Raw genomic sequence first — 20247 nt, forward strand, 5'->3', positions numbered from 1 at the left:
CTGCTTTTGTTTCAAACAATCCATGCATAGCGAATTGGCCAGCAGACCAGAGCAGCAGTCGGTTCGCACTTCCATTCATGTTAATAAATTTATGCGCATTTGGCAAATTAAGTTTCTAAATCAATGGTTTACCGTACTACGACTTTGTGTACCTTTTTCGATGATTTTGTAATTGGTCACAATATGCCATCGGCTGTCAAACAGTTCTTACAAAGCCCAGAAGCCTGAATCGTTTCATCGGTAAACCGTATGATGCCAACAATTGGCTTTAATTCCAGTCCAGCTCAAAGCTCGTTTGAGACCGATCATATAATCACGGTTACAAAAGTGTCGCTGTTTTAATAGGTACATATATGGAATTCCAACGCGATACGATATGCCGCTTTCGGGGACTTTGTGTTTAGTCTTTGTTGATCAACAGTGCAGAACGAGCTCATGAGGTGATCTGTATCAATACTGGCAAATATTTTATTTTAATAGGTTCTAATAGAAACTGTGTTAATCGCAACCAAAAAAAGGGCTCATAAGACATTTGATTTATTCTCATTTGTACTAACTTAAATGCAGTCGACTAACCAACAGATGACAAATTTTGGCGTAGGAAAAACAATCAAATTTAATTTTAAATTTACAAGCTTTATTTTTATAAGAAATTAGAGATTCACTGTTTCTTCGACGTAATACAATACAAATGAAAGTTTAACCAATACGAAAAAAGACCGTAAGGAAACGCAAATCATATTTAAATTCAAAAGGAAAGGAAAAGTTTCTAAATTACATATTTGGAGTGTTCTTCTTACACAATAGCATACGTACTTATGTTATACATAGGTTTACAATTAAGACATATACATACATAATTTTAGAGAGTGCGATTTGCAATATCATCCCTACATAAATTGTCAATTCATTCTTAGTACATTTTCTACTCTCTATTAATGCGGCTTACCAACTAAACAAATGAAAAGCCATTCGAATGGAAAGACAATATCTTTTTCATTGCAAATAAAAAACTTTGAAAATATTTCTACATGATTGTAGTATACATGAATATATATATGTTTATTTTAAGTTTATACTTTTGATTCATTTCCGTTTGTGAGGGATTTATTGTAGGAATGTATTACATTTTTCTTGGTTTTTCAATTTCTTCTGCTACTTGCATGAGTGTTATAGAATAAGCCTCGGGACAAGTATAAAAAATATCGACTATGCTTTCCATTTTCACATCAAAGGCCTTCCCAGTTTGAGAACCGCCATTTCCTATATGCCTAACTCCATGCGGAGCCTTTAATGCCTATCTGCTTGTTACTTCTTGCTTTTGCTCTCAAAGACGGGTACAACAGGTACAACAACAACAATTAAACGCTATACTAAGTCCGGAGCTCATTGCCATCTACAGGGTCAGGAAAACCGTTAGAAGAAGCGTCAATAGAGCCGACCCTGCAGTCGAACCCGCTCCGTTGACCCCGAAGCCTGCCAGCGCGACGTTCTTGCCAGGATTGGAGGACATGTTCTCGGGGGCCTCGTGCGAGTTTACTTCGTTGCTGGACGGGGAGTCGTGCAAGGTCTTCTCCAGAGTATCTGGACCCGAGTGCTGCACGCCCTTATCCTTCATATGCACCAGCGGAGGCTCGTTGATGGGCGTGGGCTCGTTAGTGCTGGTAGTGGTGGCATGGGTCGTGGTTGATGTGGACGTTGTCGTTGTGGTCGTCGTTGTCGGCACTAAAGTTCCGTTTGCAATCCAGTAGACGGGGCTGAACTCAAGCTTTACATCCTTTAAGTAGCTCTTGCGTACCTGCATGTTGAATTAGATTAGAATTGGGACTCTTTGAAAAGGCTAAGCTACTAAACTACTTGCCTCCGCGCTGATCTTCCGGGAAACACTCTCGTCGCTGCCGTAGTAGAAGGCAAACAGCTTGCCACTGTACGGCGCCTCCAGGGTCACATAGTTGCCACGGAGCGTAACATTAATGGCCGTGCCGGGCCAGAGTTTCGTGTGCACTGCCTTGTTCTCCGATCGTCGCTCGGCGTGCTTCAGAGCCCAGTTGATCTCAGCCGGGACAGTCACATCTTTCTCGTAGATCTTTGTGGGCAGACCTCGTGCCACACCCTCATGGGATCCCCAGTACTGAATATAGTCGAAGCTGTAGCTAAGAATGGTCTCCACAGTGCTGTACTTGTCTTCCAGGTTTTCCAGCTTCCTAGTGACTTTGGGAGGCGTTAAAAGAATTAATCATTTCAATTAATAATCATGTACAAGCTTCAACTCACCCAGTTCTGTCAGGTTTTCCTGAATATCGGTGCGCAAGCGGTCCAACTTGATATCCCTGAGCTCGTAGCGGAAAGGCTCCGTTTCTACCAGAACCTCGCCATCGTCATAGTATTTCTCACGTTCGCTCTCAATGACCCGGATTTTACCCAGGCCCACAGGTTCCAGGTGACCCAGGTTGAAGTCAGCACCCCAGTGGGTGATAATTCCCTCTTTGTTCGGTTGACTTGGGGCCCTGTGCCGTCCGATGTAGGCGTCGTCTCCAATGCGAATGGCGCCCACCGGAACACCAGCGTCAAACTTGCGCCAGTGTCGCCAGCCAACCTTTCCCAGGTGACCCTTGTTCATGAGGACATCGAAGTTGTCGTACTTGCCATGCTTGTAGTGGGCCGCGACACAGACGTGTCTCTGCAGAATCTTCTCGGTATGGCCAGACACCTGAAAGCCGTCGATGGGCACGCGACACACGTAGATGGGGTAGTGCTCATCCTCCGTGACGTACTTGCCGCCCTCCACGGCGTACTGCAGCTGCGCTGCGTCCTTGGGATCGTAGCTCTCCCACACCAGGGTGCTCGAGGTGACCAATTGTCCCAAGACCGAGGACGCGTTCTTGTGGGTAAACACTGAGTGCGTTGCCGCCTGCGCAGGGGCTTGGCTTTGAATGATGACCAGGAGGCAACTGAGCAAAACTAATCTACTGCTTGAGGCCATCCTGCTGATTGTACTTCGTTGTAGTTGGACTCTGACTTTCGTCATTCCAGTTTGTGCCCGGTAGAGGTGGGAAATTATCTGAAAACATAAGTAAGGTATTCAAATCAGTTTTATATCCATTCAAACAGGCGCAACTCCGGAAATTAAATTCAGCATTGTCCAGAAGAACTTATTTGATTTGTTTGCTATTAAAAATACGTGTTTTCCCTTGCCGTGTCTGAATTGTTGTTGCCAACGAATACTACGCTCCTCCACGGAGAGCTTGAATGGGAGTAAGAAATCTGTTGTTCCCAGATTAAAGGGGAGCTTCAATGTCGACATCACCATCCACAGCTGCCCATTCGACCCAAGAGAAGGGGCACCATGTCGTATGTCTGCCTGCCGTCCCTATGGAAAGGATTCCCAATAAATTTGTCGCTCGCTCGCTTAACTTTCGTGCGGCCACACGGCGTATACGTTACGTTGTAACTTCATTGCCGGCGAGAAGGAGAAAGGAGGAGGTGCTACGGAGGTTTGCTGCAGCGGAAGTGACTCGTCGCCATGTTTATTCATTAGCAACCATTGTGCTAACGACATCTACTGCAGCATGGCTACATTTTCTCCTCGTCTAGTGTCGTCTATTGTAAAGAGTTCTCCACGCTGGTCAAATCTAACCCAGAGCGTTTGACCCTAGGTGTCCGGCAGTCACCTCCGCCGCCGTCAGCGTCCTCCAACCGCCGAACCGTAACGTAACTGTCTGCAACGGATATGAGATGATAAGGTTACAGGCAACCTCATTTGTTTGCCCTGACAAATGATGTGTTATTGTGATAGTGCTTCAAAGGCTGGCTCGGTGAGGGGGCCGAGGGTTTCAGGACGGTGAGCGTCTGCCGGGGCCAAGTAACTTTCGAGTGTCGGGAGTTTAAGTGCCCTGGGTGAAAACCTGCATAATGCATGAGCTGCTAGGGAAAGAAAGAGCGTGGCACCGCAGCTTGTTGGCTCGGACAACTCGTGAGCGATGAACGCAGTAGTTGACAATGACTCTGAGAAATGATACCGTGTACCAGACCCTGTTTGCAAGCCGACTTACAAACTGGCGTAATGCGGAACCATTTTTCTTCTTCCGGTAGCACTGGCTGGACCTCTTTTAAGTCAAGCAGCCGGTCAAGGAATCCGCTCTGACGCACCACTGGTTACTCGAGGCACTTGCGGAACAGTCACATTCCACCGCCCATCGCCGGAAGCAACTGTCATAAGACCCCGCCGGGTGCGGCCGGAGGCAGCAAATTATGGAGATCCACTTTTCAAGGCATAAATTGACCCCTGGTCACCGACCGCATTGTGGGCCTGTTTTTGTGCATGCAATAAATTTGCTAAAAATAGCCGAAGCGAAGACCCGGCGAATTGGCGAAGCCAGCGGAGAAAATAATTTATTTAAGGCCCAGCATAGTTGCACAATGAAGGAGCCCCTCCCGCCCTGCATTCGTTCAATTGGGCGCTGCGCGGCAATCGGGCTGCGATAACCGATCCGCCTCCACAGGAGGAGGAGGAGGAATTTAAAGTCCGGGAGGAGGAGAGGTGGATGAGGAGGAGCCCCACCAGAGCCCAGCCGAAGCCGGTGAAAGTTCACGTGGCCTCTTATTAAATCACATCGCTCGCAACTTTGTCTGCGGCGTTCGAGTTGTAAGTCTCCTCTGCAGGTTGGTTTATTTAGATTTACGAGCAGCAGGGTCTGGTGAAAGGTCTGCGGGTTCTGCCGCAGCGGCAGGGGAGGCGGGACGGACTGCGGCGGCTTAATTGGATTTTATTGAACTTTGACTCTGACCCTCATGGTCACGAAAGTTGCAACAAGTTGTGGCCGTTGCTCATGCATGTGCAACACGAGGTTGCCTACAATTGATTCAGCTAGTCAGTTTGAATTGTAGTCGCTGTTCGGGCAGCAACTACGCCAACCACTCCCGTTCTCATTCCCAGTCCGATTTCCATTCCCATTACCATTATGGGGGCCCGACCCGCGCTTCAATCAGCTCAATTGAGCATCGTGCTTTATGACTTTGACATTACAATGATCCGCCCGATTCCACACTTGATTTCTCACTTCGCAGTTGATTATCGCTTGTATTACGGCAGTTCAGTGCACTTGGCTTCGCCTTGAAATACTTGTAAACAAAATGAATTAGAAAACCATTAAAAACCGGTTACGGCCGGCAAATGCTTTACCGCAACGTCCGAACGTGATGCTGTCCTAAAAACAGCGTGGATACGATTTTTAAAGTATTATATGTGAACTAACAGCAAAACGGATTCCCAAACTTGAGTTCTGGGGAGGAAAAATAAACTAAGTATTGGGATAACTTCACCTTATCGAATTACCGACCAAGTGCTTTGGTTACTTGGGTCAGCTTCAATTACTGAAGTTTTAAGTTCATTTTCATCCAAATGAATAAGAAAAAGTTGACTAGCGTGAAAGCTAATCTCGGCCATATATGTTATTCAGTATGGAAGGTATTTCCTTCTTCGGGGTAATTGCTTTCGAACTCATTTAAAACCAAACGATTAAGCAACTATTGTTACGACAGTAACTGTTAATTATTTAATTTCTCTACAAACGGTCTTATGCCCGCTCTTTCTCTTTCTGATTGAAAGCCGATTGAATAATTGTGTCAAGTATTTTAATTCCAAGATATTCCAGTTTAAAAATGCATGCTCGCAATAAGTTGAAGTTGTTGTGCAAAACCTATATTATTTTCCGTCTTCCAGGCGACTTAATTGGTGATGGTAAAGACAGCTTTCGTGTTTTCTCAATAGTCGCAGTCATAATACACTAAGATTTATCCAAGCCTTTGTTTTGATTCAAACGAGTTGCCTCCAGATACGAATTTTAATATAATGTAAGCTTATTACATTTTTAATTTTCAGATTGCCTCCCACGCCATCGATTCTTCGTGCCTTCCCCGCTTCCCTTCCTGGGAAGACAGCCATCCAACCCAAACCAAATCCACCAAGCCAAGCTAAACAGTTAACCAGCCAAGCACGGCCCAAAACAAGGTAACAGATCGCAGTGCTTGTTTTGCCGGTCGGTCTTTCTTGTGTCCGAGAAAACAAGGGGAAATTACCATGCTGCTGCTTTTTGCTTCCAGCGCTGCATTACAAAAACAGTTGTTAACTTAATTAAAGAGTCAAGCGCAATAGAACAAGGGGTAGTGAACAGAACAGGGCCCAAAACACGTGCTGATCCCGGGGTTTCTCTAAAATACCTTTTGGAAATCAAGTCGCGGCTGCGAAGACAATAAGATAAGCTCTGATTTTAAAGTTGATACCTATTTACACATTTTAAGTAGCGACTTCCAGTACTACCAAAAAGCTTTCGGTTCTCGACGAACATCATACATTCATTTATGTACATATCCATTTTTAAGCTCTCCCTTCACGAATTCAGTCCAATAACCCCAACCCCTCATCGAGAAACTGTGATGTTTGTCCAGCAACACCACAACTCACATGTGGCGCAAGTCTGGCCCGAAGTTTTCACACTCCGATGCCACCCCTCTCAACTTAGCAGGCCCATTTGCATATTGCATCAATTAGGGCGTCTGGAGCAGCTCAGCTCAGGTTGGGTCAGCTGCCGGCGTGGGTGGAGAGTCCATTAAATTGAATGCAGTCTGTACGAGGGGCACGTGACAATGGACAACCCGCACCGCCTCCCACCCTTATCGTTCTCCTGAACCAGAATTGACATTGTTTGCAAAGCTTTTTCACTACACTCAATTTATTTAATGGATCAATTGATCGCCGCGTTTAATTGGAGAACCGAAATTGTCCGAACAACAGGTTAGGAGGTGTTGTACTGTCGGGCCAATCCACTAATTGCCACCTGGGTAGACACCACCGAGAGATTTAGTGCTCGGAGTATAAAGTTTTTCTCACTCATATTACTTGTAAATGCTTCAAAACATCTAAAAACTGGTTGACTTTTCGAAATTAAACGGGTTTAGTTTGGTTTTGTTTTTCAATTGGGTTTCATAAAATGTTAATTTTTCAATTTCTATTTACATATCAACCAGTTTTTAAATTTAATAAGGCAACATTTTCCAAAGGCACATATTAAATAGATTAAAATTATATGAAATCGCAATTAGGCAAATAAGCTGCAAATTAATTTTTTTCCAATATCCAATAAATTGGTCATTAATTTTAATTCCGCCCTTAGTGCCAGTCATGGCAATATACTTATAAGGGATTTAGTTCCATTACTGAACAAGAGTCAATTTAAAACTGATTTTGTAATTCAGCATGACCATATGATTAATTGCAATGCCAAAAAAATATGCTCTTACATTTTTATTAAATTTGTTTCTAATACCCCGATGCTAATTTTATAAAAATTTAATATAACATTTAAATATACTTCGAATTTTTGGCTGCTTCAACGTAAATTACTCAAAACAGCACGCTTTTTTATTTGTATACTTTTTTTGCTAATGTGTACTCATTTGAATACAATTTTATCGTGATTTCAGCAGATTTTTATTTCTTCTCCCATGATGAAATAAGTTTTCGATGATTGGCATCTAAGATGTACATCATCATCTCAAGGGTCGGAGAACGTCTGCCAACCATTCTTGAGAAAGCATTCCGCGCAGGGCCAAGCCAAAGGAGCGAGAACCAAGTGCTCTTAAGCCCAGCAGCATCTGGCAGCAATTTGTTATAATTGCTTTTTAATTATGCACGAAGAACCGAAACCAAAATGTCTACTCGAAGCTCTTGAAGTCTAATTGAATTCAATAATGCAATACGCGATTTTCGGATGGTGTATTTTGTATTCCCTATTTCTTTTATTCCCCAGCGTTGACCCCTCTTACAGATTGCGCAGTTCACCAAATTGGTCATGGGCCGTTTGAGAGCACGCCACATGTGCTTCGAGTTTCCGAGGGCTACGTCATCGTCCAAGTACTAAAAACTGGCCAGAGAAAACAACAAACCAAAACCGGTACTGCTCAGTGTTCTCGAAGCCAGCAAGCCACGTGCTGATCCTACATTGCTACCGCCAAAAATATAAGAGAAACGAAAAGCCAAACTTGAACTGGTTTTCCCAATGGGCTGCACTAAAGTATTTTTAGTGATGAGGAGAATCAATTGCTCAGTGCTCTGTGCAAATCTCAGAATTAATATTATATCTTTACAGCTTGTTTACAATATCAAGGGCACTTACGCAACTCTTTAACCAATATGTTGGAAGTGTTTCATTTTACATTGATGCCAGCTCCGAAAGCCTTTTATTCAGATTCATGTATTTGTTTAGCCACCCAAAAAGGCTACAAATGGTACATACTCGTCCAGCGGAGTATTGTTCTCTTGGTTTTAAATTCCGCAGTATAATTTGCGTGAGCGGGGCTTATCTATTGTTAAATATTTCGATGCCGAACACGTCACGCCAGCTTTGGCTCAGACCTTGGGCACTGTCGGCACTTTTATTATGTTCCCCTATTAACGAGCTGCTATACAGGCAGCCGTTTATTTTGCAATTTAGATAATTAATTATTGAAATGGGGTTAAATGTGGAATAAATATGGAACGTGATGTGGAGCTCCGTTTGAATTACGACGTGAAATGTTTTCTCACGTTTGTATATCGCGAGGCTCGCTGTTTGAACTAATATCTGGGCTTACATATCTGAAGATGTTGGCTCAGAAGCAACCACACACGTCTTCCAGCTCTCTGGGAGATCTGCGCTTTCTCGGATTACGCCAAAAGAAGAGCACTCCATGGCGGCTGTAGGAAGTGGTTGCAGTGGCTGAAGAAGCTGCAGCCGAGCTCACTAACCACTTTTGCTGCACACGGTGAGTCGCAACTGCGGTTGTGGCGGACACGCCAGCTAACTGTACACACACACTCGTACACCATGAACGAGAGCCGGAGCAGTGGAGCAGAGAAACGCAGCATGCCGCGACGGCACGCCGCGATTCAATGGCAGGGCTCTATTAGCACCTCATTGACAGGCGAAGAGGCATCGGGTTACGCACATCGCAGAGACCAGACTGCAAACCAGACTGCCATGGGGGACGCACTGCATCAGTGGCTGCGGGACCCACCCAACTGCCATATCGCGTGCCGGACTCATCCCAGAGGTAGAACCTGGCCATGTTTCTTCAGCCGGCCTTCGCGGAATGCAAGCACCAACATCCACTACAAGTGTTTGTTGAGCTCTCGGCATTGACTTTTGACAGGCCATCAATAACCGCCGAACAAAGCTCGGACTCCCATGTGATGACAGCTTGATGAGCCCAAGTGATGCTCCTTTGACTTTCAGTTTGTAATCGAGGTTGTTTCAAGTGTTGGCCCTCCTTCAGAATTTCCATAATTTGTATTTTTAAAGTGTCTCAAGGCAATTAGCCTCCAGCACCCATTGGTCATTTGATCCGGCCCTTTTCCCCTTCACAGTAATTAACTAACAATTTGCATTCGTCCCAGGTTCCTACTAACTGCCCCAAGGCAACCCTTCATGTTTACTTTAGTAAAATTCATTTTCTTTACTTTCGCACTCGACCCTTTAAGCAAAAAGTTGATGGGCTTCTCTGGGCGACCAACTTCAGGGCTGCATCTGCCCCAAATTCCTCAAAATTTGTTTATCTGAAAGAATATTTCAATTTGTAGGCTCGAAATGGTCTGCACCGAGTTTAAGCTCGTGCGTTGTGCTCAATGTCACTTTCAATTTCTAGCAATTTAATTCGCGTTTGCAGTTAGTTTAATGTGTGTATCTCTGTTCCGTTTGTCTTGTTTTTATGATTTATGGAGCGTGTCCGTCAATGAGGTCATCAACTATAAAAATTCTGCTATGTAGTTCTGGAATAACCCAGCAATTTCTCTAACAAAATGATAAAAAAAAGGCCTACAATTATCTTACGTTGTTTTAACAGTGTTTTATTATCTGAAGCTAGCACAACTGATAGAAAAGAAAAACTAGTCTCAACACAAAAGCCTCCAACAAATGCAAATTAAAAGTGCTGTGACCCAGACTTTGTGAACAGCAATTTACCAGAGTATTCTGTTAAACAAGGAAAATACCTGCTCGCCAATGTGCCAAACGATTAGAACAATATGGAAACCATTGAAGTGGCAGTGCCATGCCGACTTGAGCCATTAATGGACTGCAGGTGGAGCTCCTGCTGCACTGGGCTCCTTCGGCCTCGCCCTGGCCAAATGGCGAATGGCAATTAGCATTCCGTCCGATTCCTGCCTGCAGTGGCGGAATGTCAGGCAGGGTAATTGTATAATTGAGTCGGGATGAAGTCACTGCACTTCTAATTAAGGTCTGCCAGCCATCATAGTCGATGATCTGTGAGATGCGAAATGCGAAATGGGAAATGCGAGAGCCAGGCTGCCGAGCGCACAGAATGTGTGTCAGACACTTGACATTAAACATTAAATGAAATAAAACTGACGACGCTCCGTGTCAGCATCGTTCGGCATCTATTGCTGATGACATCGTTTGACAACATGCCATGGATGCGAGCAAGCACCTAATGACCTGTAACCGCTCCTCCACTGGAGTGCGGTGCTTCTGCCTGCGTGGGTGGGTGGAGTGGTCCGTTGTTCCCAGATGGAAGGCGTGGGCACATGCGGTGATACGGGGCGTTAAGCGCGATAAGCGGTGGTTCCCCCTGTCCCCATCGAGAAAAGAAACCACGCACTCCTATTGTCTTTCAGTGGGTCAGAACCACCAGTGTGTGCCACCACAATAATTGACCGAATTGAAGTGAAGGGCAAGAGCTTACTTTATGTTGACGTCCTCTCGAAGCTAAACACTTAACCTATTGCCATTATTAAAATGTTCATCCACAAATGCAAGGCAACCCATTGCGAAAACTAATCAAATCACCAGAGGGCCAACATTTTTGGAGGTCTTCCTTCGCGAGAACCTCCTTCGCCACCGAACTATTTATTCGCCCAATTTATAGTTCTGCCCCAAGGCAGACGCACAAAAAATACAAATTCGTATTCGAGCCAACAAAAACGACCAAATAAATAAGAAAGCTCAAAACAAGTGGCGAGGAGAAGGGAAGGCTCCGCCACTTCCCTGACAAGGTAAATAAAGCGAACGACCCCGGAGCGACGAGAACCCAGGCTGATCTCACAGCTTGGATAAGTGTCGTTGAAAAGAGAACGAAATTCGCCTTCGCTGTAAGCAAGAGTTCGTCACGATACACAGAAAGAAATCACTGGTGAATATCACAGTTTAATAATATTTAAATTTGATCGTATAAGCGTCTTGACGACCCCTCAGATTTCATTACAAAAGAACGTTGTATAGATCTTAGAGCATATCAAAATGCCTGCCACTTTTTGCCAAGTGTTTCTACCAGTTTTGGGCCATGACGCCACTGCTGATAGTTCAAGGTGCTTTGCTGAACTGTCGAAAGGCCGACAGATGAACGGGTGCCAAGGGAACTGGCTTTAAGGGAGACTTGAAGCTTGAGTTCATCCTCTCCAGGGCTGGCCTCCCTCTTTATCAAATGCACCAAGTGCGGACAAAGCCATTCTGCATGTGCGCTGCAAATTGACAATGATTGCCCACAATTTGCTCGGCACAAAACGAGACAGAAACGCGCAAGAGGCTGGGAAAGCCAGTCGAACGAAGATGCAAATGCAGAGTCCGATGCGAGCAGATACAGATACACCGTGCATACAGAGATGCACATGGCGGGATCGCAGCTACTTTATGGGCTTGTCTCCATGTGCGACTTTTTGCCGGGGGCTGTCCCATAACTCTGACCACTTAAGTTGTGGAGGATCGGAAATCAGCGCGGGCCTTGCGGGGAACTTGAAGCGGTAGTAGGGCATCTTCTCACTGAATTTATAAGCAGTCCCAATGATTTTTCAATTAAGAGTGATGGTAATGAAGCCGTTTTAAGCCTGTCGTCATCGCGTCTAATTGACCGCTCACGTTATATAAGCAGCCGTCCGGCAACGCACACTTACTCGGTAAGCCCGCTGCTCAACTTTATAAGGAGCCGCAATGGCAGATCCCAAGATGGTGTTTACCAACAAGGGAATGCTCGAATCCGGCAGCAGGTGAGTTGCCGATGCACCTGCAAGTCCACTTTGATGAGTTACTTAAGCCACATGTCAATGAAATTAGTGCACAGATCGGTGCTATCTCATAAGGTTATTAATCTTGTAAGAAACTCAAAATTATTCCCTTGAATTCGAGACTTTAGAAATTGTTAAAAATAACTTCTACTTCCTTGGGTTCTCGATTCACATTTCCTGTCAAAAATCTTTAAACACGTTTATCAACTCACCAGACGGTTGTGTTCACTCCAAAGCCAATTAATCTGCGAATAGACAAAAATAATATTATTATTTCACATTTCGAAGTTCGATGGGACAAGCCAAACACTGAAAAGCCATTAAAAGCGTGATTCCCCCTCGAAGCAGCCACGGCAAAAGTTCAACAAATTTAAGAAAAGCCACTGAGGGGGCCAAAGCGGCTTGCACATGGTAATCTATCACTTGAGCCGACACTATCGAGGCTTAATCTCACGAGCCCGATGCGATTAAAGATCTGGGCACAACAAACTGATAGTTATGAACTCCAAGTGGCGCGGCGGGACGTTGGAAAGTGGGGTACCGCTAGCCACGACTTCTGCCCGACTAATTGCAACGTCTGGCTGTGTGCACACATGCTATATGCTATATGCTACATGTGGTAAGAAGAACCAGTTTGCCGCTTCCAGCTCTCTGCTTAAAGTCAACAAGCGTAATCTTCGCTGCACGTGGGGCAGGCCAAGTCCAAAAAGCCGCTGGAACAAAGAGGCCGCCCAGAGGAAACCGAGGCTTATGAGGGGAAAATGCAACTGTGGGCTTAAGCAACCATGCATTAGATGTAGGGAAGTAGTGGCATTAGTAGTAGAGTTCTAACCTTAGCTGAAGCTAGGGTTATCCTCCACCAATCTCTAATCAATCCGAAAATGGCTGTTTTTACATCAGCTCATTTGTGACCCGTCTACACAAGGCAATAAATACCATACATATGGCCGTCAAGTTGCAGGATCATAAAGGATATATTTGCTAATTAATTATGAAACCACAGGTATTTTTAATGGCACGGCTATAAAATTTTATGATGTTTAGGTATGCGGGGAAGTTCGTTGACATTTCCCTAAGGGCCATTTAAGGTGTGAAAAGTTCATCGTTTTTAGGTCAGCCAGTTTTCCGCTCTCCATTGAATGACCAGGGCTGACAGGCGGCAAATCCGTCCCAAAAGCGGACGCACCTTAAAGTTCTCGAATTATGAGTGGCGCTAATTGGCTTCGGGGCTAATTACAGATGGCTGATACGCCCGCGTGGCGATGCAGATGTGCATCAGGCGGCCCGCCTTGATTGTTTGGCGCCATACTTTTTGCTTGCACTTTGGAGGCGGCCAGAGGAAGTCCATTATTACGGGGCTCTCGACGTCCAGAATGGACAAACAAACAAACGGCATTTAAATTGAAGCTGACATTCGTGTGTGCGAGATTCGAGCTCTGCTGAAATTCCAAACAAAACCATGCAAATGTCCGCAGCAGACGCTTAGAAATGTGGCACTCTACATGTAATCCGAGTCCCCTTCCCCTTCCCCTTCCCCTTCCCCCGAGTGCCTGACAAATCCAGCAGAGCTGTGCAAAATATCGGGAGCAACAGAGTTTTGTGGGCAGGGTAAACTCAAGTAGAGGCTTGGTCATCCAAACAAAACAAGTAGTGCAGGAAACCGAAATTGGTTATTCTGATTGTGGTCCCTGCCACAACGCAAACAGTTCATCAACAGTATTAATCAATAACTCGATTGCAGTGACCCAGTCCATTAGCCAGGATCGAAATGGCCACGACACCAGGTCCGGCTGGCACCCAACCAACTACCGGGATCCACTTGGCGTCCAGCCGCAGCTGCCTAGTTTTGCTGGCCATCCGCATGGAAAATCTGTACGGTCAGCGGCCGATGGCGCAGTAGCTGCATTTCCAGAGAGCGCGGTATGTGCCTTTTTGTACGGGAGCAATTGCGTCGGAGTAACCTGTGTGAGTTTAATTTGCGGCAACAACGTGCTCTAGTCCAACACCATGTCAAGTCGCAGGGTGGGAGCCCAAACAGGAGGCACTTGCTGACATGACATGGCGCCAGCACAAACAGAAACCATCGGACGGCGGTGACAGCGGGGAGTTCAGGGGGTTCAGGGGGACACCCTATTCAAACTGCGTAGTGTTCTATTGATTTTCCATTGTTCCAGGGACATTTTCGTCCATGTTGTGCTGTCACTCTGGCGTTTGTTGTCGAGCACTTAACGTTAATACCCAGTACGCTTGAGTTTTTGCTCTGCCCTGGTGGCTATGTGGGATCTTGAAAGGCGGGCACCCAGGTTGTCCAGAGGAAGCTAAGGTTCCCTTATCAGCAGCCGCCGCAGCTCGCATCGAGTCGTGTTGCTTGCTGTGGACGAGGCTTCATAAATTCCATCTGCAATCGTCTGCGCTGGTCGGGAAATATGCAATTCAGCATGGAAGAGGAATGGGAAAAGAAGGAGGACGAGCATATCGAATTCGCTGCCTCAGGCTCACGTTGTTGAGTTGCGGGTGAGTTGAGGCGCGAAGGAGCCGGGTTCGAGTTTTCTCCAGGTTGAGTTGGACCCTGAACCTGGCCCTGATTGCGACTGGCAACAGCTGTGCACACACTCCTCCGCGGGTGCTGGGGCCTGTTCTGTGTTCTGCGCTTTGTGTATCTTAAATTTAGCGTTAACTTGCGGGCTTGCTGCTCCATTGTAGTCCCTGCCTTACAGGATTTACCGCCCCCCAGGAAAAGTGAAAAGTCTCGCATCCGTCTTTTTTTAATGCTAAAGCGGTTTTCATCGCCGATGCTGGAAGTAATCGCTCCGCAGGCCGACGAGTTGAATGTGCCCACCACCTGAGCAAAAGATTTCAGCTCTTTGCGGAAAGTTGAAAGTTGGTTTTGCGTCTCTGGCGAAGGTCCGTTTAAAGTTGATTTAAAGTTAACGGAAGTTAATGGGCACAATGATCAGTGCTTCGTCCCTTAATCTTCCAGCCTAGGTTGCCCAGAAGCTAAATTGTTTGCGCTTAAAGAAAACCCTTAAAAATAGCAACAAGCCACGGCTTCAAAAGCACGCAATGCACTTCAGCGTGGCACTTGGGGTGGGGAAGTGCGAGAGTGTGGAGTATATTGATGGCCGGAATGCAAGCCATGTGACTTTTCCCTCACTGAAACGGCTTTGAAGGGTGACTGGTGTTTGGACGATGGATTGAGGAGCGGGCGAGGAAGCCTACCGCCTCAGAACGCAGCCAATAAGCCCGACGATTGTGTGGGCAATTTGAAAATTTATCACAACAGAGGGTCAAAAGGCTTCGTCGAGGGGAATGCATTCAACGGAGCTCTGGCGGGGTGGTTTTGATACTACGAACGCCGCAGGACTTTATCTGAATAAGCGTGGAGAATGCCCCGGGTCGGTGCTGAGAAATGTCGGTCCAAATAACGATTTCTGTGTGGAAATTAATTTTTATTTTATGTGCCTCGCGCTGTTTGCTTTGTTTGTTTACAGAATTGTGGAATCATTGGCGGCGGGCGCCGCACAACGGGCGCTTCGGAATGATATCCAGGATCTGCAAACGGGACACGTGCGGTTCATGAATTTCACACCCTGCGGCCCTATATTGCGGTTGCATTCATGGATTCCCAGGAATGGGTAAGTCGAACACCAGGAAATCTCCCGACTTCTAAGCCAAGCCAGTTCTTTCAACCGGATAAAAACACTTTATCTGCCAAATGCCGGATATGCAGATAAAATTCCGATATAGTGGCTCAGTTGGGAGTCCGTACAGGCAAAAAAAATTAAAGGTCGATTTGCAAATTTAGCTTGTTTCAGTATTCAAGGGAAAACACTCAGCATTTCAGCTAGCACTGCTTCAAGGGAGTGCAAATTCACTCAAATTTTCGACTCACGCACACCAAACAACGCAGCGAAGGACTGCGTCTCGACAAAGGCGTAATAGAGAAAGAAATAGCGAAATAATAAAATAACAAAGTAAGTAAAGCGCATTCCCGTTCCAACCCCCCGCTCTGCCAGTCTGCGGGATGTGCCGCCCGAAAATAGAAGCCACGATTTGCGAGTGGCAACAAGAGCAGGGAACGTGCAACGCCGTAAGCAGGGCCAGACACCAGGCCAAGCTGGGCCAAACCACCCTCCGTGGCACGGAGGCGAGGATGGTTCGGGTTCGGGTTCGGGGGGCAGAGGACAATGCCACAAGAAGAAGCAGCTGCTGTTAGTTGGCTCGCAGGCATCATTCGCATTTTTCTCTTTTGCGTACTTGTCTCGGCGCGTCACCATCGTCCTCGTCCTCGTACCAAATCCCTATCCTTGTGCTGAATCCCCTTCATCTCCTTCACAGGGCCGTGCCCCTTTTGAGCTCGTCGGGCTGCGAGGAAACCCGGAGCCAAAATACAAAGTCCCACAGAACGTGATTCATTCATGGTGTCTCAGAAATCAAGTGCAGAAGCCAGCGACTCGCTCTGGTTTGTCTGCTGAGTTCAATCCCCGAACGGCTTCTAGGTGAATCGCTCTATAAAAATTATTCCCTTGAATAGACCGAGAAATTTTACTTCGTAATTGGTTCCTGCACGAGTTCTAAGTATTCGTCGCTTCGCTATTCCACTTTGAGCTGGAAACCAAGGCAAGATGCTGAACAGGTCGCTACCTCTAGCCAAATCCAATCATCATTTAATATCCATCAATTTAATGCAATCAAGAAGGCCCGCCAGAAAATAAATGCCATAAAAGGAGGCGAATCCGACTTGTTTACATCTGACTTTGTTCTATGACACTGAGTCATGTTCGCCGGAGGCGACGGGAGGCGAAGGCGGGGAAGCGGAATTCGGTCCAAGGTTCTCTATGAATCTTCGAAGTGATGACATCACATAGTCGAGAACTCATGTGCAAATATGTATGTATTTTAATTAAGTGAGTTTATGCTGAGCTTGGCGAACGCAGGAGTACGACGATTTCATGTCGTAGTTGTGCACATACAAGTCAGATGTAAACCTGACTGAGGCATGATAGAAGGCCCCCTCATTCCTGTAAAACTGTATTTCGCCTGCCTAACCCTTTGCCAAGGCAACCCCTGACAAACAAGAAACTCATCAACACCACTTAAATTGACCTCTGACAGCGGAGTGCACGACCTCTCATGCCTGGTGTCCATCAAGCTGAATCGATTTTTATTTTCGGGAGTGCTTGAAGGTCTTCCTTCCACCCAGCCGAACTAGATGCACCATTCCGTCAAGCAAACAAGCGAATCCGAGGCCCATTAGTGTCCTAGGGAGCAACCAGGCCAACCTACCGCAATTCGAAATCCAACTGAACGACATCGGTCTATGCATATAATATCCATGCGAACTAATCGCCTATGTGGGCCATCGCGTGCTCGAAGAGAGTTAATTGTGCGGCGAATAGAATTTCATAATCAAAAACTACTGGCAGTGCCAAATTTACGAACGACTCCCTTTTGCGCCATAAACTGACAAACCGACAAACCGACAGCGGAATGGAAGTTTCGCCTGCCCCAGGATGACTCACTGTGCGTTTCTCTAGCGAGTCCTGCGACCTTCCTCAGGACATCTGAACGAATCAACTACCAGCAGTATTTTTCATATCCTGCTATCTGGCTATCCCCTTTGCCGCCTCCGCATCTTATACAGTTTAACTGCTCCTTGAGCAGTTGTTTGTTTTCGTGTGGGGTTCCCTGGCCCAGATGTTTGCGTGCGGCGTCGAATAAGTTTGCCACCCATTTTGGCCCAGCTCTGCAGCAGAGAGGTCGAAGAGGCCAGGAGGCGTCAACCGGGCAAACGCCAAGTTGGCGCCATTTCAATGCCGCCAGGCTTCAGTGGGACCCAACTTCGGTGTTTATGTCGACTGTCAGATGTTTTGAGGACACACGAAATACAAATGTGTATTTACTTTTACAACCTCGTACTAGAAGAAAAGTTTTTAATTTCCTCTATTAAAAAAGAGATAAGATACATGTTCACAGCTTGACATCGTAATTTTGTCACTAAAATTTAAGTAATGAGGTGCAATTATTAGATTGAAAGAGGTACATATGTATGTATATACACAAGAGAATCAAATATTAGGACAAAGGTGTTGATTGGAGATGATATCACACTGTGTTTAAACAAGCGCAAAAACAATTCAATGCAAAAGCCATTGAAACTCGTTTCGAAAAAATGTAAATTTGCTAGAACAAATAAATGCCAAGAATCGCTGATCAAACTAAACCGAATCAGAAACATCAAACAACTTTTTGTGGATGGCAGACGAATGGCAACGAGATTCGGAAATAGAGAACGAATAGAAGCCTTTTTTTCTTTGGCCAACTGAAGTTTGAAACTTAAAGTTAAGGGCCTTTAAGACCGGGTTCAACAAACGCTCCCCCAAACGTGGAGCCGGCTCAAGCGAATTTGCAGGGTATTCAACTCGATTAACATTGAAAATCGATTTTCCCCTCGGGGGGAACACGGAAACCCTCAGCGCTCTACGGCGTCCAAATGCCATGTTCTGCGGAACCCCATTTGCCCAACGAACCCCCGTCCGTGTGCTTATTAGGTCGAACGTGCCCTGTCACGAGACTCCGGGCCAGGAAACTGTCTGTGCCACGGTTTCCGGCCGGTCCCAGTAGCGACTCCGACTCCAGCCTGGCCAACCGTCACTTGAGCCGGCAGCTCTCTGGCGGTTCGATGGCGCAATAAAAGCCTTTGATTATGTCCTCCCGGTATCCTTTGGGAGCCGGCGAGACCTTTCCCCCCATTCGGTGTACCTTTTTGTCTGTTGCGCGTCTGGTCTTTTATTATTTACAGCCTCCCGAAAACGCAGATAGAGAGCACTATCCCACCGAGGCGAGCCTTTGAAGATTGTGCCAGTAGAATTTACGAGGGTTTACTTTTTTTTACCATCGCCGGAAAAGCAAGGGGCGCTTCTGGCTGCGGTCTCAGCACTCATCAAAAATTCATCATCAGCTGGAAATTATTGGTCTTCGTGCAGAACTTAAGGCAGATGGGGCTCGCTCTCACCTTTCATTAAAATTGTGAGTCCGAGAAATTCAATAGAAAACCGACGAGTGAATGCCAGAAGGTAATTATCAGTGCTGGCTGACCCAGATGTCTCGGGTATTTCGATAGCTGCCGAGAAATGGCTGCAATGGAGGCTCACCTGGATCAATAACTCCTTGGTGCACCGTTAGCTCGCTATCCAATGCTCCAACCTGCAATCGCTCGAAATCCTGGAAACGAGAAACCAATGACAAATCGTGAGTCCAGTTATTGATTGGTCACCCGCGGTAGTAATCGAAGTCGGTTAGCGGTACGGTTCACAGTTAATTCCTTGGCGAAGGCAATTTGAATTCGCTATTGCGCTCTAATTTCGACACATACACACGCACACTCACTCACACATGCACGAACGCTGGCAAACTGGTCACGAATGACGTCACTGCCAAGGATGCTGCAGGACGCTGTCGCCCTTTGTTATTGAAACTTTATTTTACTGTTTCCAATGCATTCACTGTTTTAAGTAGAAAAAATTGTTTCCCAGTATTGAACGGTTTCCAGAAGTCCGCCAGCCAATTTCAGTTTATTAACAAATCGCGACTGGCGCGCCAACCATTCAGCTTGCGCTGTTTAAACTCGAAGTAGACTTACGAATCAACGCGAACCACTCGTTTCGAATAAAAAAATCTAACTGACGGTAGGGCTGTTGAAAACCATGGTGGAAAAAGTATAAGGTTGTCTCGTCGGGTTCGTCAGTCTGTGAGTGCGAGTGCGAGTGAATGGGTATTTCCCGTAAGTGCGAAGGTGACAGGTATAGACAGTGTTGTTTAACCCTTATGCGGTGCATGTGGCTTAAAATGGCCTTAGTCAATCTCCTCACCATCGGATATTATATTTGAATGTTTGTCGAGCCTGTCCGCTAGAGGTCCATTTTTAAGTCTGGTTAACAGAAACATTACAATGGGAAATTTTTCCCAAGCAAGTACATTTTCTGAGTGATCCCGAGAGAGCCCCCCGATCGTTAACAGACTGAACACGAAATACGGTAGAGTTATTTAATATTTTTTTTTGCCTGTTATCTAACAGAAATGTAGAGACGCAAAAGAGTTTCCTAGCTGGGCTTTCAACCAGTTGGTTCGTGAGTAACATTGCCGCACAACTTGATTTTTTAGGTATTCTCGTTACTTTCCCATAATTTTGGGGA

The 20247-nt window shown here is 46.0% G+C and overlaps 1 protein-coding gene across 3 annotated transcripts; it reads right to left on the reverse strand.

The window, feature by feature from the left end:
- Window positions 1-615: 615 nt before the first annotated feature.
- Window positions 616-19790, reverse strand: LOC108090863 (protein unzipped). 3 transcript variants are annotated; one of them, XM_017189749.2, is made up of 6 exons: window positions 19695-19790; window positions 19207-19276; window positions 12265-12297; window positions 2275-3061; window positions 1862-2211; window positions 616-1798 (listed from the first exon to the last, which is right to left on the reverse strand). In XM_017189749.2, the coding sequence occupies exons 4-6, from the start codon at window positions 3026-3028 to the stop codon at window positions 1397-1399; spliced, it is 1506 nt and encodes a 501-aa protein (XP_017045238.1). In that variant the 5' UTR covers window positions 3029-3061; window positions 12265-12297; window positions 19207-19276; window positions 19695-19790; the 3' UTR covers window positions 616-1396. The 3 variants fall into 3 exon arrangements, with proteins under 3 accessions (XP_017045238.1, XP_017045239.1, XP_017045240.1); XM_017189750.2 differs by lacking the exon at window positions 19695-19790 and adding an exon at window positions 19446-19576; XM_017189751.2 differs by lacking the exon at window positions 19695-19790 and adding an exon at window positions 19442-19576.
- Between the last annotated feature and the right edge of the window lie 457 nt (window positions 19791-20247).

This window comes from Drosophila ficusphila, unplaced genomic scaffold, assembly GCF_018152265.1.
Source record: "Drosophila ficusphila isolate 14025-0441.05 unplaced genomic scaffold, ASM1815226v1 contig_414, whole genome shotgun sequence".
NCBI lineage: Eukaryota > Metazoa > Arthropoda > Insecta > Diptera > Drosophilidae > Drosophila > Drosophila ficusphila.